This window comes from Astatotilapia calliptera, chromosome 5 (genome assembly GCF_964374335.1).
Source record: "Astatotilapia calliptera chromosome 5, fAstCal68.1, whole genome shotgun sequence".
NCBI classification, from domain to species: Eukaryota; Metazoa; Chordata; class Actinopteri; order Cichliformes; family Cichlidae; genus Astatotilapia; species Astatotilapia calliptera.
Window position 1 is genome coordinate 5,005,406 of NC_137426.1, and position 27,906 is coordinate 5,033,311.

General features: G+C 39.5%; 1 protein-coding gene across 1 annotated transcript; it reads left to right on the top strand.

The window, feature by feature from the left end:
- Nucleotides 1-27,884, top strand: shmt2 (serine hydroxymethyltransferase 2 (mitochondrial)). Its single transcript, XM_026166814.2, has 12 exons — nt 1-138; nt 9,909-10,100; nt 12,402-12,478; nt 15,014-15,214; nt 15,445-15,526; nt 18,320-18,442; nt 22,939-23,078; nt 23,201-23,363; nt 23,571-23,670; nt 25,590-25,745; nt 26,377-26,484; nt 26,744-27,884. Exons 1-12 carry the CDS (start codon nt 106-108, stop codon nt 26,869-26,871), a joined length of 1,503 nt encoding a protein of 500 aa, XP_026022599.1. The 5' UTR covers nt 1-105; the 3' UTR covers nt 26,872-27,884.
- The last annotated feature ends 22 nt before the right edge of the window (nt 27,885-27,906 follow it).

Sequence of the window (27,906 nt, forward strand, 5' to 3'; positions counted from 1 at the left end):
GGACGAAAGTGACTACACTTTTTGTTTTTTTTTCAACCAGCCCTTCGTTTCTGTCAGGGGTGTGGGCGCTGCTGTGCTGCTTCCTCGTCAGGTCTACCTGGAAATATGCGGCTATTCGCTCTGAGACGACTCACACGGGTAACTGTAATATATTTCTGTGCTATTTTGCCCCTGAGGTAATGTTTCTTACTGCTGCTTAAGTAAACTGTAGTGTTTATATTTAATAAATAGAAATGCTCAGCAATAAACCGCTGGCTGTTTTCTGTCTGCCCTTTATGCACTGCATTCATGGAAACTTGAGGTTGCCAGAGGTTAAGTTTGGTGAATGCAGCTGGGTCCACGTGATGATGCCACAGCGACTGCCACAGCTTACAAGCATAAAAAGTGAATTCATTATTATTATTTTTTAAGTGTAAATTAATAATGGTTGCACAAGAACCTTCATTAAAGATAACATGATATTCAGTCCAAATACTTGGAACCGGGATGTGTTATCATGCTGCGTGTATACTTGTATTTGTATGTTTTTGTGCTAGCTCGACAGATGATCACTTTGTAAAAAAAAAAAAAAAAAAGACTGGATGAAATCATACTGAACTGTGTACTGTCTACCTTTGGATTAAAACATACTCTTATAAAGTAAGTATATAAAACAAGTGAGGTTTTAAAAATTAAAAAAGAAGGACAACAACTCATTAGGAAGTCAAACTTTGTTGCAAACCAGATTTGGCTTTGTTTTTATTTATTCTGGAGTATTAGATTCATATCAGCATGCTTTAAAAATGAAAAAACAAAAAAAAACCAACCAAAACAGTGTATTTAAAGTTTGTGTGGCAAGTCGGAACTGTTGGGACCTAACAATTATATCTACGCATGAAAAACGATCTCTCATATAAGTTAAGCTCTAATGACCTAGCTTTGTAAAGTTTTGTTTGCATGGGAAAAAGTGCTGGAAAAAGTGGAGAAGAAGTGGCATGGTTAGGTTGGAGTCAGGTACAGTTTAATGCAAATGCAGTTAATGTAAGTACAGTCTTAGATTATTTAGTCTGATAATAAATAACTGTAAATATTTTAGATGTTTATTGATTGCCATTCCTGCTGACAAAGGGTTTATAGAATAGAATAGAATTCAACTTTATTGTCATTGCACATGCACAGGTACAGGGCAACGAAATGCAGTTTGCATCCATCCAGAAGTGCTTTAGTGATATAGATATATTACAATATATATTAGCAATAATATAGATATGTGAGTATATTACAGAAATGGGTCTATTATGGTATGTTATAATGTACACGGTATGAAGTATGTTGTGAATATTCTATAACTATAAGTATGTACAGGCTGTAGTGAGTACAAGCTATGTACAGGCTATGAACAGGATATAAAACATGAAATTAAAAAAAACTATACAGAAATCTGAGATATACAGCTATACAGAAATGGGAACTATGCAAGTTATAAACAGTTGTAGGATTAAAAAGTTATCGTATGTACAGAATGATTATTTACACAGAGTATGAAGTCAAGTAAAGCCCTGATTCTGAAATATTAGGATGCCAAAAAATACCAAAGAGTGCCTCATTGTGTGATAGGAGTTACATGACATGTGAGAACTTGCCTGTGGATTGCTTAACAACATTCGTCACCAATGAATTTACAAGGAAACAAAGCTACAGCTGCTGTTCGCTGTAAATGTTAGTTACATTTAGAAAACTCGTGATCTGAAGTACAGTTGGATTATTGAAGAATGTGTTTAACAATTTCAAATGGCTCTTAAATACATGCAGTAATTTTGCAGGCAAACATCTTCCATTAGATTGTGCTTAAATCCTAATATTTAGTTACTTTTGGATTAGTCGATTATTCTGATTTCTTCTCTCCTGCCTCCTAGGCACCAGGACCACTCCTATTACTTCCTATCACGTCTCCCCCAGACATAAAAGAGGATGTTACCCGGATTTGCACATTGGCATCAAACCTTGTTTCTGGGTATAATAAGGACAGGCACACTCCAGATTGAGCTTTTTAAAAAAAACACAACATTTTCCCAAATTTAAATGATCACATCTTTGAAAGAGCAACCTGTGAGTGACAGATATGGAATTTGAATTTTATAATTAACATTATTTTCAGATTTGATTTTCATCAGTTCAGTTTTTTGCAAAGTGAGACGTGAGGTGTAGAGACAATAATAAGATTGTTTGTGAAAACATTGGAGAGTGCTGCTGTTCGCACAGACTGTAGAGTGAATCGTGTACATCAAACCTTTTTTTATAACCAATGGTTTTTGTGAGAGCTAGAGGTCATGTTGAACTAAACGTAGCTCAAACATCTAAACTTTTTGGGTTTGCTTTGCTGAACACTTGAAAATCTTTAGTTGTCAGTAAGAGATGTGGCCTCCTACAGATTTACTGATATGGCCGAAGGCCTTTAACAACTTGACCAGTAGGAAGGTCATCCTATCAGTGATGTAACCAAGAAACTGACATCAATTTACCAAAAGAAACTTTAAGAAAAAACATTCTTTGTAAACTCTAGAGACATTTGTGTGGGAAAATCCCATTGGATCAGCAGTTTCTGAAACACTCAGACGAGCCCATCTGGCACCAACAACCAAGCCAAGCTCAAAGTCATTTAAATCACCTTTCTGCCTCGTTCTGGTGCTCAGTTTGAACTTCAGCATGTTGTGTTGATTGTAAATGGTAAATGGCCTGTATTTGTATAGCGCTTTACTTAGTCCCTAAGGACCCCAAAGCGCTTTACACTACATTCAGTCTTTCACCCATTCACACACACATTCACACACTGGTGATGGCAGCTACATTGTAGCCACAGCTGCCCTGGGCGCACTGACTCCCATTCACTAAACATATATGTTTAGTCAGGTCTACTACAATTGCAATACAACCTTTTTTTAATTTATTTGTATTTATTTTGAATTAACTGAAGAAAACATTTTAAAGTTGACATTCTCTCCTTGTAATTTCGGTAGAATCACAACTAGTGCATAGCTTTTCATTTTGACAGATTTACATTAATCGGATTATGTTGTTGGACAGGATTAGCTGCATTGATAAGGTCCAAAGTAGCTTTTAGCTGTCCAAAAAATGATTTAAAAGATTTAAAAGCTAGGATGACTTGAACAAAAACATATTTCACACTGTAGACCTGATAGAGTTTATGAGCGGGGTTTCATGGAGGAAAGGCTTTGAGCCAGCCTTGAACCCAAAAGTGTTAGCATCCACAGCATGTGTCTGAAGCACTAGGAAACCATCTTTAAGAAGTGCAGTGCAAAGATTACAGTATAAATGTGCCGTTCCACTGCCTACGCCTCCTGAAGATTGCCTTTGTTGCCAGTATCGCTTAAGTCTCTGATTGTCACCCTGACAATCCTTTGATCCGAATGGAGTGTAGTCGTCTTGACTGTGCCTCTGTCCCTTTACGCCTCCTCACCCCGTCCAGATTTTAGTCTAGATTTCCAGTCTAGTGTCATCCAGAGTGTATCACAGGGCAATTTGTAATGGGCAGCCCTGCTATTAGTCAGTGACAGAGGAAGAGGCAACGCTGTGTCAAACTGACGGATGCTGCTGCGCTGTTGACACTTCTTCTCTGCAACCTTAAATATCTGTTGTGTTCTTCTGTGGGCTCACCCAGGACTGCAGCTATCGATTAGTTTAGTGATCGAGGATCGATTATTCTCTGAGTTAATTACATGATCGAATAAGAAACACTTCTGTTTTGTTGATGAGCTATAGTAAATATTAAGAAAAGGAAAAAAAAGACAGCTCTTTTGGGAATGAACTGCTCATTGGTTTCCATTTTATTTTGATAATTCAACTGCATACAGCATGTGGCCTAAAAAAGCTAAACACTGTCACTGAAGTTATATATTTTAAATAAAATATTTCCTAAATGCATAAATGACTAAATTATCATAAGTACAGTAATGTCCTAAAATGTCCTAAAATGAGGCTTACATACAACCTGAACTAAGAGGTCAAATAAAATAACCTTATCCTGTCTTTTTGGAAGACTTCCTTACATTAGTCAAAGGCAAAACAAAGAGTTCTGACAGTGCTTTATTTCCTAGATATGTACATAGATTTTTTTTATTTATTTTCTTTTTTTTTTGGGGGGGGGGGGGGGGGGGACTTGTGCGTGTGTCCAATCCAATCCAATTTTATTTATAAAGCACTTTAAAATACCCAGCACAGGAACAAAGTGCTGTATAGAAAATAAGTTAAAACAATAGAATAACGGAAAACAGCAAAATAAATAAATAAAACAGAAAACATACAATTAAAACAGCCCTATGTTAAAACCAAAACAAGATAAAACAGCATTGAATCACCTAAAAACAACTAAAATAAAAATAAAAACCAACATCTCACGTGGTGTCAAAGGCCAGGGTAAAGAGGTGGGTTTTCAAGAGTGACTTAAAAACAGATAAAGAAGTGGCCTGTCTAATCTCTAAAGGAAGCTCGTTCCACAGTTTTGGAGCTGCTCCAGCAAAAGCACGATCTCCTCTAAGTTTACGCCCAGTCCTGGGTATCTTCAGGAGCAGCTGATCAGCTGACCTGAGAGAGCGGGTGGGTGTATAAGGCTGTAGCAGCTCATGGAGATAAGATGGAGCTAGGCCATGGAGAGCTTTAAAAGTAAATAAAAGAATTTAAAAATGAATCCTAAAAGAAATGGGCAGCCAGTGAAGTGAAGCTAAAACAGGGGAAATGTGCTCAAACTTTCGAGTGCCAGTTAAAAGACGAGCTGCGGCATTTTGCACCCTCTGTAGATGACTAATATATGATGCACTGACCCCAATATAAAGTGCATTACAGTAATCCAGCCGAGTGCTAACAAAGGTGTGGATCACTGTCTCAAAGTGCTGCCGTGAAAGAATTGGCTTTATTTTTGCCAGCTGAAAGAAGCTAGATTTTACCACTGCCTTAATTTGATTGTTAAACTTCAGATCACAGTCCACTTTGACCCCCAGGTTTGTGACAGTTGGCTTAACATACTGGGCCAGGGAATCTGCATACACATTGGGGGTCTCAGTGGGGCTACCAAAAACCATCACCTTTTTATCATTGAATTTTAGACATCCAAGCCTTAATGTCATCGAGACACTGAAGTAATGGCTGTGTAAGGTATCTGTCTTTTTTCTTTAGAGGGACATAGATCTGACAGTCATCAGCATAAAAGTGGAAAGCAATGCCGTGCTTTCTCAGTACAGAACCAAGAGGAAGCAGATATAAAGAGAAGAGGAGGGGGCCTAGAACTGAGCCCTGTGGGACACCACACAAGAGGGGAGCGGAGGACGACACATAGTCACCGAGGCTGACACAAAAAGTTCGCCCCGCCAAGTAGGACCTGAACCACTCCAGTGCTGTGCCCCTAATGCCCACCCAGTGCTCCAAATGAGAGAATAAAATGGCATAATCCACGGTATCAAACACAGCTGTCAAATCTAAAAGCACAAGAACAACACAGTCCCCAGCATCAGTCGCTAAAAATATGTCATTAAAAACTTTTAAAAGGGCTGATTCAGTGCTATGAAAGGGTTTAAAACCAGATTGGAAAACCTCTAACACATTTTGCTTTTCCAGGAAGGTCATTATTTGGCTGTAAACTACCTTTTCAAGAATTTTGGAAAGAAAAGGTAGTTTGGAGATAGGCCAGCTAATTTGCAAGGTTTTTTAATCAGGGGTTTGACTACTGCATGTTTAAAATCTTTAGGGACAACACCTGACATCAGACTATGGTTTACCAGTTCAAGAACCAAAGGACCAACTGTAGGTAACACCTCTTTTAAAAGTCGAGGAGGGACAGCATCATTTGGAGACCCTGTAGGCTTAAGATGACCAACAGTCTCCTTTAAAAAGGACAGAGTCACAGGCTCAAACCTGTCAAAGACAGCAGAGCAGGAAACAGAGACTGAGAGGTCATGAGCACAAGGAGAGATTTGAGCCCTTGTGGAGGAGACCTTCTCAATAAAAAAGTGTAAAAAATTTTCACAGGCTTCTGATGAGGGCTCGATACAGTCAGTATATGGTGCATTAAGAACAGAGTTAATAGTTTTAAATAAAACACGCGGGTTGTGACAGTTTGACAAAATAATGTCAGATAAGTGTTTTCTTTTGGCATCTTTTACAGTTCTTTGATATTGACGCCAACAGTCCTTCAGCATCTGGAATGACACTTGTAGTTTGTCCTTTTTCCACTTGCGCTCAGCTCGACGGCAGTCGCGCCTGACAGCTTGGGTCATGTCGTTCAGCCAGGGCTCAGATTTAGTTTTAGGCAGTCTGGTGTGTCTGAGTTATTAAATGTTGTAATGAATAAAGGAGAAGGTGTGGTGTTAAGCCTTTAGAGGAACAAGCTGTAGCTGGAATGAAGTGAGGAAATCAGCATTGTCTGAGGTTTGCACTATGCTTCGATGCAACGTTTCCTGCTGCAGAAAGCAGACATTCTGATGGTGTAGATTTTAATAATTCATGTTTATAATTATTCAGCGTCAAACAGCACTGGGTCAGTGACTTCTGCTAGCTTATGTATATTTTTACTGGCCTGCGGGTTGAAAAAAGGTTTTATTTTTATATTTTTAAATATTAATATAATTTAATCAATATAAAAGCAAAGTAATGTTACTAAAGCTTTGAAATAAATATGATCTAGTACATCCCATGCCCTCCTTTAAACTCACCCCTGTTCGCTGAGTATATCACTGCAATAGAAAAATGGGATGGATAGATAGATAGATAGTTATTCCAACACCAACACAAGGATATCAGATCGTGCGCACAGTGATCAGTTCTTATTTAGTGTTTGGTTTGTGCAAAAACTACTGCTTAGTTGTCCCCACCCCCTTTGTCCTCCTGTTTCCCCTCTGCCTCCCCTCCAGCGAGGAGTTAAAGAGTTTAATGGCGTGTGGGACAAAGGAGTTTTTAAGTCTGTTGGTCCCAGACTTCTCTGGTTATTAGTGACCAACATTGTCAATAATGTCTTGCAGTTTTTTGCTGCGGTGGATAGGAGCAGCTACAAAAACTTTTTTTCAACATACTGGATCCTGTAAAACAGGTTGTTTGATGCAGGACTCCTCCCCGGGTTTTTAACAGAAATGCTTTTAATGGTGATTACAGTATCGGGTTCTGCTTCTCAGTACGGCTCCGCCTCTTTGTTCTTCGACGTGTGTGTGTGTGTGTGTGTGTGTGGACAAACTCTACATTAAACTACAACAGCGTCATCTTCACTGCTACTGTTGTGTTATCAGTTTTTTGTTGGAAAACCCAGGGCAAAAAATTTGCGTTGAGGATTTTTTTTTTTATAATCGAATCGTTGCAACCTACTTTCACCACTCTAATCCCATGTGTGTGTGTGTGTGTGTGTGTGTTAGTGTGTGTTTTTCTGGGTTGATTGTTGTTTGGTATAGCTGCTGATGGACAGCAGTCATCTGTAAAATTGACTCTCCTCAGGAGCTGCTTCAGGAAACGGGCAAAAACAATACAGAAGTAGGATTAATGAAATGATTTTCTTCCTTCCCTTTTCTTCTGTTTCGCAATTGTACTTTGAGCACAGATGTTTGACAGGGAAGGCAGAATGCCAACAATTACCTTATCATTGTCACCCAGATGTAGTGCATCTGTGACTCTGTCATTATTTTGTGCTCAGCACCCAGGTTGACGCGGCCTATCCCGCCCCTTTTCTCACAGCAGAGTTTTCATCAAGTTCACCTTCAAACGACAGCGTAATCTGTCGCCTAAAAATAGTCCCGCTGTGACATATTTGGTGCTTGTATCTTGGCTCTCGCTTCTCTTGGATCAGTTTGTTTTGTGTTTATTAATTAATCTCCCATAATGATCAAGGCTGAGAAATGAAGCAGGGAAACAGAAAGAAACACAACAGGGAGTAACCTGTCTTTTGGCTGTTTAAGCTCAGAGCTTTCCCATTTGGACACTGTGAAATTCACATCGATGACAAGAGGAACTAACAAAAATGCCACACAAATGTTACTTGGTTGAGAGTGCTTAGCGGCGTAGGGTGACAGGATAGTGCGGGGAAAGGATGAAGGTGAAGAGGAGAAAGGAGAGGCAGCCTTGTCTGTTTTTCAGTCTTCAGTAACCCTGTAGCCACTCAGTTTGGGTTTTTTCTGCCACTGCGTTTCCTGGCGTTGGTGTGCCACAGTCGAAAAAGAGACAGCAAAGGACAGTTCCCGTCAAGGTTTAATGACCCGTGTGATTTTTTTTTGGCGAGAAATGTGTCCTCAGAGGCAGCTCGACCTGTCTCCCAGGCCCTGTCTTTTCCAGGATCCTGGGGAGGGAAATCTCCACCATCATAAATGCTACTGGTGACAGAAGGCCAGGGTAGAGACTATTAGAAATCAGTCATTAGTGTGCCAGTTGGCTCCCCTGGCGTGTCACCGTTGTCTCTTTTGCCACACTGGGGAGCAGAGGAAGAAGTAGACAACCACAATGAAGGTGATAAACTATCTTTAGGGTATTTTATTTTATTTTTTAAAGAGTGTATTGAATTATACTATAGCTAGACCTCTTTATGTTGTAGAGATTATTTAGAATGAGAATATACATATATCTTAAAGCCTGTGAAAAACAACACTGGTAAATATTATAAAGCCATTTCAAATGAGTAAAAAGCCAAACTTAATTCACACTGCATGGAATAAGCATAATTACATGTTTTTCATATGGGTGTCCTTAAAGAGTCCTAAGTATTGTGTTAATTGCTTTTTAATGGCGCTATTAAAAGGAGGCTGTCCCTCACGCCCCAGCACACCTGTACAGATGATAACTATAGGTTTGTAGTGGGGCGATTGATCTCAGCACAGAGTCATCATCATCATATTGCTGATTAAATGAAGAGAATGAGCCAGTTTGTTTTGAGTGCAATCAACCTGTCAACATTTTATTTAACCTTACAGCTCTCCCACACAGTGCTTCTTTTTTGATTGAGAGTTATAATGGGAATCCACTTAAATAGAACACAAACCTTTTTTTGTGTGTATTCAGAGGTTTTCTGATGGTCCAAGCACCGTGTCGGTGGTGTGTCATACTAACAAAGAAAAGTGGGATCAGGATTCACTTTAGAAAAGAGCCAGTGAAAATTGTATGGAGTCTGCACTCTCACACGATCAAGCATTGCAGCAGAGGAAGAACTCGCCAGCCCCAGTCCAGATTAGATAAGCAGGAAGTGCTGAATCTGTTCTCTGTATGCCTCCTTCTGGTACACTGAGGCTGTAAAAGTCGGTCCCAGTTTATAGAAGTGCTGATAGAGGCATAATTGAACAACCATGCTGATTATTGATATCACGAAAACACGCCAGCTTCTAATTATACCAGGCTGCATTAGAGTGTAAGGGAAGCGCAGTAGTTGAAAGGAGGCAAATGTCTCCTAATTTGTACAGGACAAATTAGAATCACACTTTAAATATATGAAATGATCAAATAAAGACTAGAGAATTGATGTTCTTTGTAATAGGACAGCTAGCAGCAGCATGGTGACCAAAAACTGACAAATGTCCATGAAAATTCAGCAACTTTAGGAGATGACAGGGACTTTAACTGCACCATGATCTGTGGCTACCAAGTCAAACTAATTTGATTTCTCAACTTTGAGATGATAAGCTTTCAGCAGGCTACAAAGAGAACGACATGATTAGGTGGGAAATATACAATAGTTGTACCTGGAAATCCAATACAACCATCTGTTAGCTGCAGGATGATGGACACACTCTCACACTCTGGCAACTCATGACCCAGTTTGGTGCAATGACACAGTTTTAGAAAACATTTCTACTGTAACTGCGATATCTGTGTAAAGCTGACAAACTCTAAATCAAACCTTTTCCTTTCTGTATTTTCTTTCCTCATATTCCCAACTCGTCTTCCACCCACAGCCGCTGTGCCAGCGAGTCCCTGTTTGTCTCAGTGCACGTGCCCACCAGTCTCACGCTGCCACCCGTGCAGCGGATGAAGATCGTCCTTGGACGGGTCAGGAGACCCTGGCTCAGGATGACCCCGAGATGTGGAATCTGCTGCAGAAGGAGAAGGACAGGCAGTGCCGTGGTTTGGAGCTCATTGCATCTGAGGTACTAGGAGCCAGATTAAGTGGCGCAAAATAGCATGTGAGCGCAATCTCCAAATTTCGCTTGTGGTTGCAGTTAGTTTTCCAATCATAGACATGAGTTTGTTTAAATATCAAGTGTGAAAAAATATCATTCAACATCAGCGCAACTGGCAGTAAATTGCATGTGGCAAACATTAGTAAATCAGTTTGTTCTCTGAGAAAGGAACTCTCAGAAATGTAAATGCAGCAGGGTCAGTTGCAAAAATCTCTGAGTTCCCATCTCTTACACACTGTAATCTCTTTGTAAATATGAAAGAATTTTTGTTTATACTAAAACCCAGTTTGAACTGGTGCAACTTGCTAGTAAATCTATATAGAAACCTACATTGAAAGTCAGAATACGTCAGCGCACACCTTTTATGTTAATCTATAAATGGTTTTGTTTCCTCTCGTCATTTTGATTGAAGCGGATGGTTATTTGAAATATATAACTAATGATTACCTTAAAACACTCAGTTGAGAATAGGCGCTTGAATTTTTCACAGTCCTTTAAAACTGTTGTCACGGAGTTGTAAGGCGACAGACTCACTTGTTTAAAAAAAACATATTTTTAAAAGGGTTTAGTCAGTCAGACACTCGTTCCACTTTTTTGTATTGATTCAACTGTCTTTCTTTTTTTAAGCAAAGATGGTCAATGTAAGCAGTTATTCGGTGTCTCAGAGAGCTGATAGCCTCTCCCTGACATGTTAGCAGTGCAACTGTCTGAGAATAACTAATCCCCTCTCATTAATGAATGAATGCGCCGACTTTGGGATATTTATTATAGTTATTCTACATGTTACTGCTGGCTGGAAAAGTGAGGGAAAAGCCTTTGAGGTCTTGTGATAGATGTGCACACCAAATCCAACACATGATCGTGGGTATAGCATTTGAAATTCACACTCTGCCAAGTTATTTATTCTTGAATCCTCTTGCTGTCTGCATTAATGTTGTATACCTCCAAATGTCCTGTTTTAAATATTTCCATTGGCCTTTGAGGCTTCTAAAACTGAACTTTTGTCTCACACATACAGCTCATAAACTGATGTCATGATCTCTGACAGGAATAAATTCATATCAAGCTTCCTGTTAATTCATTATTCACTCACTGAGGAACTGTACACAGTAGGCTGGAAGTCATTCAAACTCAACTTCTTTAATAGTAAAAACACTTACAAGAAACTCTGCTTGTTGTGAGCGAGACTAGCTCAGTTATCAGAAAGATTTGGGCAGCTCTTTGTTTTCATTCCAAGGCTGGATGGTGTGAAATGAAAAATTTTACTATTCAGAAGAGCAGACAAGGTTTTATTTTCTGCTGTTCCTTCTCTCTCCTCCTGTTCCTTCTTCGCCACAGTAGTTGTTCAGTGGAGTATGTCAGCCCCCTCTCAACACAAAGCCTGACCACTCTAGTGTGAGATAAAGCTGATGTCTTCATTCTGCCTCCTCCCCAGCTCACTCTGCAAGTCACATCACAGTACAGCTCAGACAGACATTCCTCCGATGAGAAGACGTACAGTTTTGCACACACACACACACACACACACTGACACTAAGAAGCAAATGCGTTTCCTTTCTAATATATGCACAGTAGTTGGCATGACAGACGGATGCAGTAGAAAGCTGTTACTGGAGCTGTTATCTGCCTTGATCTCCTCTTGGCTCACAGGTGAAGCATTTGCATAACAACACACCACGACCACCACCCCACTCAGAGAGGCAGCATTCAGACTTTATTTGTCTGTGTTCATTTTATGTCAGATGCTGTTACTGACCAGTGTGACGATATACAAGAGAGACATGTTACACAGTCGGGGCTGCATCACTCAGATTTTAAGATTTTGGTCAAGCTCTACTGTATTGCAGTAATTGCAGATTTAAAAAAAGGCAAAGGAATGCATCTACTAACATCATCAGTCAATGAGTCCAGCCAATAAATTTCATCTTGAGCAAACTGAAAAGATACAAAGGAAACAGTATGCTTTTTTTCCTCTAACAATAATGACTAAAATTTGTTTCTCAGTGCGTCTCAACGATCCTGATGTAATTCAGCATGTGTAGAAACATTTATTGCATTATCTTGTATCCTCCAGCTGCAAGGGGATAATCATTGGAAAGTGCAGAGTGTTAGTCTATGGAAGTCCAGAGGTTCAATACTGTAATGATTGCCTCTTGCCGGAGGGGGATTTCTCACTATCACTTAACAGACTTTAATTTGCTGTCCTTGTCCCTTCTGTCTACTCGTGCCATTGATCTGTGTGTGTCCGCCTGTGTGTTCTCATTGCAGAATTTCTGCAGCCGAGCAGCTCAGGAAGTTCTCGGCTCCTGTCTTACCAACAAATATTCACGCAACCCTGTCATAAAGTAAGTTTTTATTCAGCCACACCTCTGTTTGTTTTCACTATTAATATTATGTGCTTGAGGATATTTGTTACAGACGTGCACAAACACACACCGATCTATACTGTGTAGTCTTGTTTACCCATGATAGTAATTTCTTACCAGGTACATAATCCACAGCCTCTGCCTTTCCAAAGAAAATTCCTGAGGGGTTATATTTGAAGAATTTAGTGCCGGGCTGATAGTTGCATGTTTTCTATTTTCAGTTTAGTTCTGTTATTTCCTTCAGATAAGTCGCATTTATCAGCAGCAACCAGAAAGATGACATGTTTTGAAATTCATCTCATTTGATGCCTTTGATTCCTGGAATACAATCCTACCACAAATCTCTCTCCCACTGACTGTGTTTTTAATTTTTGTTTTTTTCCCTCCCGACATCCCACTCATCTGTTGTTTTTTTCTCCCACTTTTAATGTAATGTAACAAAAGGATGATCTCATTGAATGAGTGGTTTGTAAAGTAGCCATCTGTTGCACCTTCATCTGTAATTCCACTGAAAAGGTTTGATTTTCACCAGAGATGCCTCACATCTGCTGTGGAAGTTTTGGGTCTAGGTTGGTGTAGATCTTTCTTGACTAAATTTACTGTTTGTGGAAAATGTGTGAAAATATGTTAAAGGGGCCGTAGTCTAAACAGTTTTACAGCAATGTACCAAATGACAATGCAAAATTAGTGCTTTACTTAGAGGGTTTGCTTGTACTGATGACTCTAGACTATGGAGAACATTTGTGTCCATAATGTATACCTGTCATAGTGTTGGTTTTTACCAATATGTCCTACCTGCTCAATCCCAAGCAACAGACAAATAGATGGCAAGTAGCTGGTGATTGCTGTTGGCTATATAGGCAGTTCCCATCAGGGGCTGGCTGTAACAAAAATAGATTTAATGGACTGAACAGACTGGTATAGCTAATATGATGAATGATAATTTCATTTTGTATTTGCATGGAATGCAGTTAACAGCAGTTCACCACACTGGCTTGTCCGTTGTGTTCACGGCATTGTTCTGCTGGCCAAAAATGAACTATCCCTGGTTTAAGGGACCAACGACATAGTGAATACAGATAAAGCATGTCATCAATGTTCCCTCTAATTTTCCATGTGTCTGAGCGAACACACAAACTCCCTGAGCGGTCCCTTGGACCACTGTGAGCGACATCAGACGTGTGCACTGTGGTCCCACCAACATTGAATCCATCCAAGTTACATGGTTTATTAAGATAATCAAATTACAGCATTTATATTTATGTTAGACTACTTTTAATTAACTGCTTTAGCCCACTTACAATGAAAATGTAAAACAAAAATGTAGTCATTGACCTGTGTAGTTTGTTAACACTATTGGGAGTAAAAATAACTTGAATTCCAATTTTGAAAACATATCTTTCTTCTTTTTTCTTTTTTTTTATAAAGCTCTGACTTGTATTATGAGTATGAGTCTGTGGTCTGGTAGAGAGTCCTGTAACTCTCTGACTGCAAAATACAGTATATAATGACCAATGTTGGACAATTAATTATATAGTTACTTTTTAAAAAAAGTATCTCAGTTTGGCAAACAAAGTTTTTTGCAGCTATTTTTTTTAAATGCAGCCAAGGCGTTTTTTTTAATAAACATTTCAAACTATTTACAGAACAATCAGCTGTTCTGCATCAAATTTAATGCAATACAAATATTTTTGGAGTGCCACTCCAAAAATTATTTCTTTCCACTATGAGATAAAGGAGAACATCAGCCTGCAGGCTGTACTTTTTTCGACCAATAGGAAAGGGTGGGGGTGTTTTTGGTTTTGTTTTTGCTCACAGGCAGAGCGTTTTTTCTTATAGAACGTTTCTTCCTGCAGTAAATATAAACAACGACAGTATTCAGGAAGAAAACCAAGCATTTCATATATTTTTATCATAACTCTGGTTTTACGTGGCCGATCAACACAATTTAAAAACTGGTATAAAGTCCACACTTTTTCCATCAATTGTTCCGTCTGTCCTGCTCACATCTCCAATGGTTGTACACGTTGTCATTAACGTGGCTTCACTCCACATCAGCCACGCCGCTTTGCCAGCTAAAACACCGGTGTCGGCACATAAGGACGCTGTCATAGCCTGTCAACCACGTTGATTAGCTGCGTATATACGAATGTGAATCGCATCATTGGCTGGACTATGGGATAAGGTGGCATCGTTCTAATCCCATACAGGAGCAGCCAGTCACTCACTGACTAACACTGCAAAACAGAATTGTTGAAATTTTAATTTTAATTTCAATTCAGGTTAGATTTTTTTTGTGCGCAACGAAGATTTTCTGTGCACAGAGACCGTGTCAGCAGTGCGCAATTGCGCACGTGCGCAGCTTAGAGGGAACATCGCATGTCATGCATGTGAACTCAGCTTGCACTTAGTTCTTTTCCCATCCTCAAGCACTCGTCTTTGTACCAGGAAGTCACAATGACATACCAATAGTACACGGACATTAGATGAATTGAAACAAATTTTCCATTACAGGTCTCATGGTGGAGGAGGAGTGGTTGACCAAATTGAGCTGCTCTGTCAGAAGCGAGCTCTGGAGGCCTTTGACCTGGATCCAGCTCTGTGGGGCGTCAACGTCGAACTGTACTCTGGCTCTCCTGCCAACTTTGCCACTTTCACCGCTGTACTCAATCCCCACGATCGTATCATGGGCCTGGACGTATCTGATGGTGGACAGTTAGTATTCACTGTTGCTTTATTTTCATTGTTGGTCCTGTTTTTTCTTCATCCACACACTTTTAAAGCCACCCAAGTTGTTGGTCAACTGTAGTGTGTTACTGCCCTGTTTTAGTTTCCTACAAATCTGATATTCATATTGAATAAAATTTTGTGAAAAGGTTTACAAACAGAGTCTTTGAACTTCCATGTTTTATTCTTTATGTATATATTGTTTTTTCTCACTCCAGTCTGTCTCACGGCTACATGTCTGATGTGAAAAGAATCTCTGCAACCTCAATCTACTTTGAGACAATGCCTTACAAGCTAAATGTAAGTAGAAAAACCTTCTACTAATATCTACTGACACCTGTTGATTAGGGCTGTTTGATAGGATGATACATATGGGATGATATGAATATACATATCGGATATGAAAACATCGTTTCATATTATGCTATCGTTTGTTTTGTGGTGTCGCAAAATAAGCTGTTTACGGCAATATTTTTTCATCGTTTTGATGGTCACTGTAGTGGCGATTTAAAATAACCACACTATGGACGGACAAGCGACTGTTTTTACACGTACTTTCATTAGCAACGGTAAAATCATTGTGTGGTTCCGCCGTCTGCTTGTTTATTTTCTACATAAACCTTTCACAATAAAGCTCAACTTTTCAAAATACACTGAAATGATATACATTATTCTCAAACATCAAATTTCAGAATATGCGTCAAACAAATTACCTGAAATAAAAACATAAGGTAACTATAAATGGTGCTTACAGTCACCACGTGGATGCGGGCACAGAGAATGCCAACATGGCCAGTGAAGATGAGGCAGAACCAGGTAGCTCCAAACAGAAGGACCAGTCAAAACAAATCGAGGACCTTATTCCTAAACGAGGGGCTACCTCTGTAGCATGGACAGGGTTTGGTTATGAAAAGTCTGACACGGACCAGAAAACACAGAGCAGGCAAACCTCTTCAACCACCTACTCAAGAATCACGTGAACGAGTATGGAGAGAGTTAACGGATGAGAAGCAAAAAAGAGCCATCAGGTGTTCAAAATACACCTTAGACTCAAACATTAGAACAGGCTTTTCCCCACAGCACACCGTGTAATAAATACAAAGAAAATGACAGCCAGTACAAGTTATGTCTAAAAATGTATAGTTTAATGCATCAGTCAAAACACTCGACTCCAGGTACACGACGCCCAGCTGAAAACGCTTCACACAAGTCGAGTTCCCCGAGATTCACAGAATTTACAGAAAATGCACTATTTTGTGATATATATTGTTATTGGGATAAGAAATGTCATATCGGGATATGACATTTTGATCATATCGCACAGCCCTACTATTTATACCAGTGTAGTACGATTCGCTTTTTGGAGGTAGAGTATGAAAACTGGGAGATATACTGATGTATTTTTGATGTCTTACGAATGTCAGTGTGAGAAGTCTTCCAAAAGCCAATAAGCCAGCAAATGTTAAGACAGTCAAGCTTTCAGTATGTTAGAGTTAGATGTAAACACATTGCACAAGGCCGACACACGCAGCTTTTTTGCTAGTTCTTCTTATAATAGAATTTAAACTTAAAAATAATAATGTAATAATGACTACTGCCACATTACAGTAAATGTATACTGAGCAATAAGCCATGTCTTAGATTGCTGTCATAATATTGGCAGTTATGCTGACAGTGTTGGTCAGCTTGTGTTCATCAAATGTGAACACCTGGGATAACTAAACTATATTTGAATCTTTTTACAGTGTTACTCTTTTTGTTTAAAATCATTAACTTATTCATTGAAAGAAACACAAAACAAGAGCAAGAAATGTAAAGACAATAATAGCCTTTTAGAAAATCCTGTTTGTTTCCCTGCCCCAGAGGGAAGACATGAGGCAGTGTGGCTAGGGATTTAGTGTCTAACTTCACAAAACTTAAACGCAACAGACACTTGCTGGCAGCTGTTTGCTGACACAGGGCAGTTCGCAAGTTTATAGTCAATATACGGCGACCATGTAGTCTTACTGCTATACTTGTAACACATTCAAAGTATTTTCCACCTGCACCAGCATCTGTTAAGTTAGGTTGCATCAGATTTAACAAGTGATTTTTTAAAATTAACATAAAGTTTTGATCACTCGACTATATTTAGTGTAGAATATTTTATTTCTGCGGTCATAGTTGCAGTATTGGTAGCAGCTGATGGATGGTCATGAGAGTCTGTGTGTCCAGACCTGCTGATGTATGGGCAAGCAGGACCCCTCTGTGAGAAAGATAATGGGAAATCGACAAGCTGGCCAGCACTACTGGCTCTGTCTTCACAATGAGCAGGTTGATGGAGTGAGGGGGCATCCATAGATGTGCTCTGGAGATGGGAGATTATCAGGCTGTCTAAATAAAGCTTTCCTTCCTCCTTTTCTCTCTTCTTTTTCGTGTCTCTGTCTGCCTTATTCACCATTGTTTTTGTCCCTCACTTTGTTTTTCGGCTGCATTCTGGTGTCTTTCACTGCTTCTCTTTTCTGACGCTTAAAGGTGGACTAGAGGGGCAAAACTTCACTATGAGGCATCAGACATATCGGTCACTGGACAGGGTGAGCCTGGCTCCATTTCATGTGACTTCAAATTGCATTTACTGGAAAAAATGGATTGTCTAATGTGTTTCTTACATTGTTCATTTTAATAAAAGGGGGCAGAGAGAGTCTCGAAACCAACCTGAATCTGTTCAGGTTCATTGCACCAGCATAGCAGGTCCCTGAATGGTTAAATTAGGATAAGTAGGGGTGCATTACTGCAATTGCTCCATCTTCTTCCATGATATGATAGGTATAAATGCCTCCTTTAGATAAATTCCTTCCCCTTTTAAGGTAGCCAAAGTACTTCAAATACAGCTGCTTCGAATGAGCTTCAAATGGAAAAAATCTCTCTTCCGTGTAGATATGTTTGCTCTTGATACTCAGATATCTGACAGTTTTTTGATCTTTACATATTCCTTTTTTCTCCTGACCCTTACATTCCCTCTAATATTCTCACATTCTTCTTCCACTTTCTCTTTATTCTTTCACACTCTTCCTTTATCTTCTCTGTTTCCTCAATCTGTCTCCCTTTCTGCAGATTGCAACAGGACTTATAGACTACGACCAGATGGAGATGACGGCCAAGCTGTTCCGGCCCAAGCTCATCATCGCTGGCACCAGTGCCTATGCCCGGCTCATTGACTATGCCCGCATCAAGAAGGTGCACGGAGAACTCTCTGCATTCACAGCTCACCCCATGTTCACCCCGTCTTTTTCCGTTCTTTGCATTGTAATGCCAAACACACCAGCTTCCCATACCGACAGGTCACATCTCGCCAGCATTACTTCAAACCGTGTCTTTGCTAATTTCGTCCGACAGAAATGGAGACTCGTCTGCTCTAAATAAAGAGCATTCACTTTGAAGCTTCAACATTTTCCAAACACACTAATTTCAGGGTCATTACACACTTTACACACAGCTGCTTTCTTCTTCTGTTGACTACTCAACTCACACTGAGTCACAAGTACTCAGTAGCAACTTTTAACCACACACTTCACTGTTCTCTTTGACGGTGCACAAGAGGCCCCTTTATCTGTTTTGTTATACCCACCCGCTGATTCACTTCATTCACTCCATGACTGTTTCCCTTTGTTGCAGAGCTCCACTTTAGCTAGTACCATCAGATGGAGTGTCCCACCATTACAGAGCTGTGTTTTTATTAAGCACCATAACTACTTTGCCACTAGGCCTGAAGAGGGGCCATATTTTCCCCCTGGCATGTCTCTGTGCAACTGTTCTCTGTTTTATGGCCGAATCTGTTAGGCAGACTTCACATTTTAGGCGGGGGTGAGCTACCTAGATTGTAGAGTTGTTCATTTTTTGTGTGTTTTTTTTTTTTCTTTTACTATCGGTATTCATCAACTGCCGCGCTTCACCCTCTTGTGTTCTTTACCCTCTTTCCTTTTAATCTAATAAACGTGCAGATCCAGTTCAGATATGAGAGGAAGAGAGATTGTCACGATAATGCATATTAATTGGAGCACTAAAAAGATTGTTTACTGCTCTGATCATTCGCCAGCGAGTCATTTGCATGTTAGCGAGCTATTTATTGTTTGTGCCTTTTTCAATAAATGCTGGCAAGAGACAGCAAGGATTTATTGAATTGCGTTATAATATTTCAGGCCTCTGAAGACTGCTGAAGGATGTAATTACACCAGCTCTCATTTGAAATGTCTTTCCTTAGAGAACATGGGTACCGTTAACAGATGGAGTTAGTCCTCAAATCTTAACTGTGGGGGGGTAAATGTAAATGTAGTGCCAAGACATTGTATCTGAAAAACATTTTATATGCATACACAATGTAATTTATCTATATTTGAGCAGTGTCAAAAACTCACTAAAGCTGAAGTGCTAAGTTTGAGCTTTATCAGGGCTTGGGTGTCTTCATTAAATCACTTATTTTTGGAAAAGACGTAACCGCCTGGCAGAGTCCACGGTGAGTTTAGGGGTCATATTTAATATGTCTGCAGTAAAGTCCAACTGAGCACTGTGAGCAGAGAACTTTACAGATGGCAGAGATCAGTAGGAATTTAAAAATATTAATTGAAAGGAGCTGCAGTGAGCTTATCATAAGAGCAAATCATAAGTGTTTACAATTTTTAAACATGGTGAGCACTGATTTGTTCCAAAACATAAAAAGTAAACCCCAGGAAGACCCCCCCCCCCCCCCCCCCCCCCCCAAAAAAAAAAAAGGCCCATGAAAGAAATGCTAAGTAAGATTTCGCTAAGTAACAGAAGCTAGTGGAACAGAGGCTTGTCCAGATGGGACATCATAGCTTCGGCTCTCTTTTGAACTTTTTTTCTGAACTCAGGACTGTGTCACCTTAAAGCAGGGGACAGTGTCTAAGAAAGGCCAAAAACCTTACACTGCAAATCTAATCCAGATGGAAAAGAGAAGGTATTTTCACCTCATAGTTTTCAGGCTAATCCTGGAGGCTCAGTGATTTTAATTTAAAGTCTTTGTGAAGCACAGGGAACTGCACCCGATTCAGGATACTTTATTAATGCTTAAGGAAATTGTCTTAAAAAAGGACTTGGATAGTTAGCTATAGATGATTTTCTCAGTATTATTGTAGGGTCTTTGCCTAATAATATAAACATTCAAGATTCAAAGCGTTTATTGTCGTGTACAAAGTAAGCATTTCTCTGTACAATGAAATTCTGTCTCTGCTGTCCACAAACAGATGCCGGTTAATATGTACATTAGAACTAGAACACATAAAGCACAAATAGTATAAATAAATAAATGGAGACAAGAAATTGAAGTATTAAATAGATTTGTGTGCATTGAGGCCACTGGTTTAATTTGGGCTGTATAAATAAAACTGAATGGAATTTCACATTTTATGTTAGTTTTTGTTTTAAACATTTCACCCATTAAAGTATAAAAAGTTCAATTTTAAAAAATGTAAAATCCATGGATGAAACTTTACAGTCAGTTCGACCATTCAGACATTTTACACAGCAAATCGCCAAAACTGTTTTCAGTAAGCAGTTCTTCACTCATCCATTTCAATCTAATCTAATAAATAGATCAAATTAAAAAGAAAATTCAATACAGAAAATAATACAAGCACACAAGCTTCTTCATAGATACCAAACCGCATGTGAAGGTTATTTCTGAGACTGGTAGAACTTTATTTTTTATTTAGCCTGTTGTTTGCTGGGTCGTTACTTCTACAGACCTCGGTTTGATTTTTGAGCATGTCCTTCATTTTATTTGTTAGGTTGAAATTTAATATTTTGATTTATTCTTTAGACTCTTTAAACTCTTATATTGTGCAAGAGTCTTGAGTGCCCCATAATTTCTCTACATTTCGCATAAGACATGCCAGATCTTCTCCTAGTTTTCTTTTATGAAGGTGTTTCAAAGTTGTTCTTTGGACATTGGCTGTGTTTGAACGTTGTTTCAAACGAAATAATTGGACCAGTTTTAACTTCATAGATGTGCGTGGGTGTGTAACTTATCAGCTGTTTGGGCCTGGTCTTTGGGAATATGAACAGACAAAGCAATCTCATGGTGCCTTCCCAAAAACGGGGCATATACTACTATGTGAATTCCATAAATTTAAGGTTTTCCTACTTCATAATCAGTTTTTGTTGTTTCTGTTATAGCTCATCACTCATCCAATTGACTCCTTGGATGAGTGATTAATGTTTCTCTCACTGAAAACACTACATCCAGATGAACAGAATCAACTTTTTGGGATTTACTTACCTGGCACGAATCAAGAGCTTGTTTAAATTTAAAATTGACTATTACATTGATTTAGTAACTGAAAGGTTGGAAACCTTTTGGGGGACCAGCACTGTATCTGTTGTTGCATTCGGAGTGTCCATTTCACAGTGCAGTATTATAAAAGGAGTCAGACACATGTGAGGTACAAGTATTAACGGCAGGCAACTTTTTGCTTTAACTACTGCCAAAGCAACCGTGCATAACTATGATCATTACTGCAATGAATGTTTGTTTTTTTCCAAAGCCAATGCATACAGTATTTGGCATGTGCAGATTGCCTCTACATGTGCAGTAGATGCAAGGGCAGTACCAAAGCTTTGGTTCCCTCTCCTGCAGTTCAGAAGTGTTTCATTGAGTCCGAAAAATTTAGAACAGAGCCCAACATATTTCTGTCATATTTCATAGTGGCACATACATTGTTTTTGCTATCATGGTGCTCTCATGGTCCTTTGATATCACATCTAAAAAACACTCTTCTCTGACAGGACCAACCTACTATTAATTTGTGTTTAAATTTCGAGTTACTAAGTGCTTCCTTTGTAACATTCACACACGCATTCATACACCAATGGAGTATTCATACTCTGATCGTAGAAAACATGGAGGTTAGTATCTTGCCCAACTGGAGCAGACCTGGGATCGAACCACCAACCTTCCGGTTAGTAGGTGAAACTTTATTAGGTAAAACTTTGTTATTTTTGTTATTTTCACAGTAGAGGGTGTGCAAATATTAAGGGTATAACTATTGCACTGTGTATTAGATGGAGGAGTTGTAAAGTGAGACTGATTCCCTGTGTCTTTCAGTGGTGCATTTGGGTGATCTTAGTCTCTCACTTAACACTGCTCCTGTGACTGGTCAGCACAGATGAGTGGGCGGGAGGTATTGCCCAGCATTGTCCTTACTTTCAACAAAATTCGGCTCTCCGACACCACCTTAAGGGAGTCCAGCTCCATCCCCACAACATTATTGTCCTTTCAGATCAGTTTATTGAATTTGTTGGCATCTGCGACCCTCAACCTGCTGCCCCACCATGCAACAGCATAGAGGATGGCAGCAGCCACAACAGACATAGAAAATTCTGAGCATTTCTGACAGATCTTCAAAGACGTCAGCCGCCTCAGAAAATACAGACGACTCTGGCCCTTCTTGTAGAGCGCAGTGGTGTTTTTAACCCAATCCAGTTTATTGTCGGTGTGTACTCTCAGGTATTTATAGTTCTCCACAATTATCACATCGACCTCCAGTATTGAAACAGGGGTCACATGTTTCCTGATCCTCATAAAGTCCACAATCAATTCTTTGGTCTTTGTCATATTGATCTTGTATTGAAAAAAAATGGAACTTTCCTGCCACATGTGTATACATGTTGGTCTTAATTTTATGACTGTTTCCTCATCCTGCCTCTTTTTCTTCCAGCTGTGCACCAACATCAATGCCTACCTGCTTGCTGACATGGCTCATATTAGTGGCCTGGTGGCAGCCAAAGCCATCCCCTCGCCCTTTGAACATGCTGACCTGGTCACCTCCACCACGCACAAGTCCCTCCGTGGAGCAAGGTAAGGTCAAACTGTAAGAGACACGGGTGGGAACAAAAATCAAATTACTGAGAAGCAAACCTGGTTTGGTTTTTAGAGAATAGTAAAAGTGCTTCATCAGTAAAAGATTCTGTTCTGTCCAGGGCTGGTCTCATCTTCTATCGGAAGGGTGTTCGCTCAGTTGACAAAAAGGGAAAGGAAATCATGTACGACCTCGAGGACAGGGTCAACTTTTCCGTCTTCCCCTCCCTGCAGGGTGGACCTCATAACCATGCCATTGGTGCTGTAGCAGTGGCACTCAGACAGGTCTGCACAACCTTAAGAACATGTTGCATAAACTTCAGTCAGCAGAGGGGAAGTAATCTGTTCTGTCACAAGATGCATATAACATTAGTTTTTGTTAATAAAACTCTAGACATGATGCAGTTACATCATACAGTTTCTTGATGTCTGTATCTATTTTTGATAGCCAAATGATAAACTTACTGTATGGTTTTGGTTCTGTGTGTCCAGGCACAGTCTCCCCTGTTTAAGGAGTATGTTGACCAGGTGCTAAAGAATGCCAAGGCTATGGCTGCAGCTCTTCTCAGCAAAGGCTACACTCTGGTATCAGGTAATCTAGTGTGTATTTACTCAATTCTTTATTTTCCAAGTCACAGACTCAGCACAGAGCATTTAACACTGAAAATTCACATAAAATGTCCTGTAACAAAATGCAAATTACACAGCAAGAAAAAAAGCACAAATCCATTTAAATTCATGATGTGCAAATAGGCTAATGTCGCTGCGCCTGCCTTGTCAGTCAAGAAAATAAAATCAGATGAAAGTGGTCACTTTGCGGTTGTGAGCAAATGCTTGAATCTTGTACTGAATCCAATACGCTGGCCTCAGCTGTTTTTTGATGTATAGCCTTCAATTGATACTCTAAAAATACAGACTTGTCCTGTGCTTACTCTGCAGTGTGTACATACACCCTTCTTTAATCCCTTAGTAAATGTTTTAGCCAAATAACTGGAAAGAGTGAAAGACCGTACCAGTAAAACACAAATTCAGTGCTTTTACAAACCCTATACAAATGTTGGTTGACTTAGTTTCAACTGTTAAAGACAATTCCTGTCTGACTTTCCTGATTAAGTTCCCTTCAGGTGACAAACTATCACAGAGACTAATAATATCGTATCTTATAACGTTTGGATGACTCTTAAAACCTTTGTAAACTGGAAGTGGAATCTAATTAGTTAACATCTCCCAGTTGCATTTTCTCAGTACAAAGCTAGAATAAGTTCATACGATCTAATTACTAGGAGGTACACTGTACAACTACCTTCCATAGTCTCAGCTAATGGAGAGCGTCATTACCAAAGTGGGAAGAGGCCTAAAATGTTCTTGTTCCACCACAGGTTATAAATAATGCTGTCAGTTCCTAAATGTTGTCTAATTAGCAGCAATCTTCAGACATAATGTGTGCTTAAGAAAACAAACAAGCAAAAAAAAGAAAAAAGAAAACGCAGTCCAGAACACGCTTGGCCTGTGATTTACTCTATCCCATTAATCTCCTCACTGTCATTCTCTTTGGGGGTGATTTTTGAGATTTATGTTGTAGAGTTCTCTATTTTAATGGTCAGCCATCTTGAAAATTGAACTCTGTACATTATGAACTTGTAAATGATAATTCCAGAGTAGTAGAATTACACACAGTTGCACATGGGCTACTCTGATAGATTTTCATAATGTTTAACTATTAAATGAAGTGCTGTGGAGAGCTGCCTTTGTATAGTTGATGTAAGGAGCACCAAGATAAAAAAGCATCAGTATAAAAGTCATCTTGTCCATAACCAACAAATTTGTGAACTAATGAGCAAATCCTGCAGCCCAGGCAAGGTAAACTAGCTGACAGGTTGTGTAATGACTTATCCATGTTTTTAAAGAAAGCAACATTATCAGGTACTTCCATTGATACTCTGAACACATAATTATCCACTCATGTCCCAAAATCAGCAATTTAGTGAGTCCTCACTTAAAAAAAAGAAAGAAAACAAAAGGAAAACAAAAAACTGCCTCACACAGTCATCCAGCAGCTCGGATTATTGTGGGTTTTTTGGTTTATTATGTCTAGAATAAAGATATTTATAATACCTTTGGTGGTTGTCACTATTATTGGTTAGACTTTTACGTGTCCTGCTTAAAAAAGTGCATTTTGACGGCCTGTATTCCAGGAACATGTGCATTTACTCTTGTGGAAGCTAACGGGGATCTAAATAAATGATCTATTTGTCTCCTTCACACTTAAATCTTATTAAATGAACAAAATCTAATTTGGCTTTTTTGGTTTCAGCGTTGTGAAATGTATAAATAGCATGAATCAGATAAGCACATAAAAGAGGAGAAAATGTCAAGCAGTACTCCTTCTTAAGCTAAATCTAATATCTGTGTTTCATACATTGGTGTGACAAGGTGCTGTGATCAAATGCTTCACAGCGAGGTTTGTGTGTCTACAAAACAACATGCTTCTGTCCTCATTAAAAATTCCAGGTGGGACCGACACCCACCTGGTCCTCGTGGACCTGCGGCCCAGGGGTGTTGACGGGGCTCGGACTGAGAGGTTACTTGAGCTTGCGTCAATCTCCACCAATAAGACTACCTGCCCTGGAGACAAGAGCGCCCTGGCGCCTGGTGGCCTCAGACTAGGTAAGAAGCAGCTTCACATCACACTGTGTTTGGCCGAACACACACCAGGGGTGTTGTGAAACCATGCGCTTCCCTGTATATTCATTTTGAATGTTAAAAGAAACCGATCAGTTGTCCAGCAATGTTATAAAGTTTTTTTTGTCAGATTTATTTTACATTCACCACCTTCTTCAATTAATCTGTGTTGCTTTTTTAAAAATGTAGTTCTGCAAATGGAAATTAGTCAGCCACAAATTAAGCCACAAGCACTGAGCTGTTCATGATTAATTAAACTTGTTTGGCTTTTTAATCATCTTTCAGGAAGTTCAAGAGCTTCTCATCTACACTCCCTCATTTTTAGCATTATCTTAAGGCAATATTTCGTACCTGTAATCCAATGCACTGCACTTATTACTTTCTCTTTTGTCCTGCACTGTGGCAGCCATTAGTATTTGTGTAGTTGAATCTGTATAGATTAATTACTGACCTTTTAAGAAGCTCCAAGTCTATACAATTTTTAAAAACTATATGGCAAAATTAGCAGAAAAAAAGCAAGAACAAGAATTTAAAAAACGTAAAACTGGAAAAGTACAAAAGGAAGTATATAGTTCATAGTCTATTTCAACCTGAGTGATGTGTTCTTCTCTGTCAGGTGCTCCAGCCCTGACCTCGAGACAGTTCAAAGAAGCTGACTTTGTGCAAGTTGTCGAGTTCATGGATGAGGGTTTGAAGATTGCCTTGGATGTCACGAAAAAGACAGGTGAGCCTGCTGTGAGGAGGGGGGCAGATTAATCTGTAGCTCAGGGGATGCCTAAAACATGTTTAAACTCTTTTTACCAAAGCACAGTTTGAAACTGTTCATTATTAACTGTAATAGCATTAGTGAATTTATAAAGTCAAATATAGTGCACGGTCTTTAAAATTGCTGCATGAGAGAAGACAAAATGCCCAGTGGTAGTGAAACAGAGGAAGCTAAGAATAAACATCTGAGCATTTCTCTTTTCTGTTGTTGTTTGCAGGAAAGCTCCAGGACTTCAAGAACTTCCTTCTTCAGGACCCAGAAACGGTGGCTCGCATCGCAGATCTGCGCCACCGTGTTGAAGCTTTTGCCAGGCCCTTTCCCATGCCAGGGTTCTCCGACCATTAGCCCACTGTGGACTCACGGGTCTATCACAGCCAGATGGCAGAGAGCCGGCAGGGCAGAAGTGTGGATGGAGTGAAATGTGGCCGGTGCCTGTGAGCTGAAATGGCTTCAATTCACTTTTTCAATCATATACGGGAAACAATTTTTATACTGCTTTGCAGTCACGAGTCATCTGTTTGGGTAAAAACATAGCTTCCATTTTGAGTTAAAGAAACAATCAAATGTGACAGATTTTCTAGAGCAGAACAACATATTTTCTATTGTGTGTGTGAAGATTTTCTTCTTCATATCATTTTGTAATAAAAATGTGTGTGGAAGAAATAATTAGCAAAAGTCGGTGTCATAGTGTCTGTGATCTCAATGAAAAAGAAAAATCATACTGGATATGTTTACTCACAGTCACCTACTAACTGGAAGGTTGGTGTTTCGATCCCTATCTGCTCCAGTGTGCATGCCAAATATCTTTGGCTGGGCAGGCTTTTGCAAGATACGAACACCAAATTGCTCTCTATCAGAGTATGAATGCGTGTGAATGTTAAATAGAAAGAGCATAGAAAAAAAAAGTGCTATATAAGATCCAGTCAGTTTACCATTTACCCTTTAATGTGTGTACCTGCTCTCATCACTGAAAAGCACAAGGCTAGTGACAATTCTGGTATTCTATGGCGAATGCTAAAAGGTGCCAGGTAATACGCACAGGGCCCACTGGAGGATGTCAGGCCCCAGCCACCTTCATGAAGTCTGTCTCTTAATCTTTGGTCAGAGACATTCACACTAGTGGCCTGCTGGAGGCCCTTTCTGTTCTCATGTGCTCATTCTGCTCCTCCACAGTGCACATGGTTTCAACAAATGCGAATAAACTGTCTACATCACAACTCAGTCAAAACATATTTTACTATAATGTTCAGAAGTCTCTGATTTTTTTTTTAACTGACAACTGCTGGTTTGAACCAATCTTTTTCATGTTTGTGTTCATTTTAGTAGTGCCATTCTAATAAACCCCAGTAATGAAAGTATGGTCTGTGTTGTGTAATTCTG

What these genes read in the sequence shown, in the direction of transcription:
- shmt2 (XM_026166814.2), top strand. Translation starts at nt 106, where the DNA reads ATGCGGCTATTCGCTCTGAGACGACTCACACGG. An exon ending in AAGTCCCTCCGTGGAGCAAG is followed by an intron (nt 23,079 to 23,200) that starts GTAAGGTCAAAC and finishes TGTTCTGTCCAG; the next exon opens with GGCTGGTCTCATCTTCTATC. An exon ending in GCCTGGTGGCCTCAGACTAG is followed by an intron (nt 25,746 to 26,376) that starts GTAAGAAGCAGC and finishes CTTCTCTGTCAG; the next exon opens with GTGCTCCAGCCCTGACCTCG.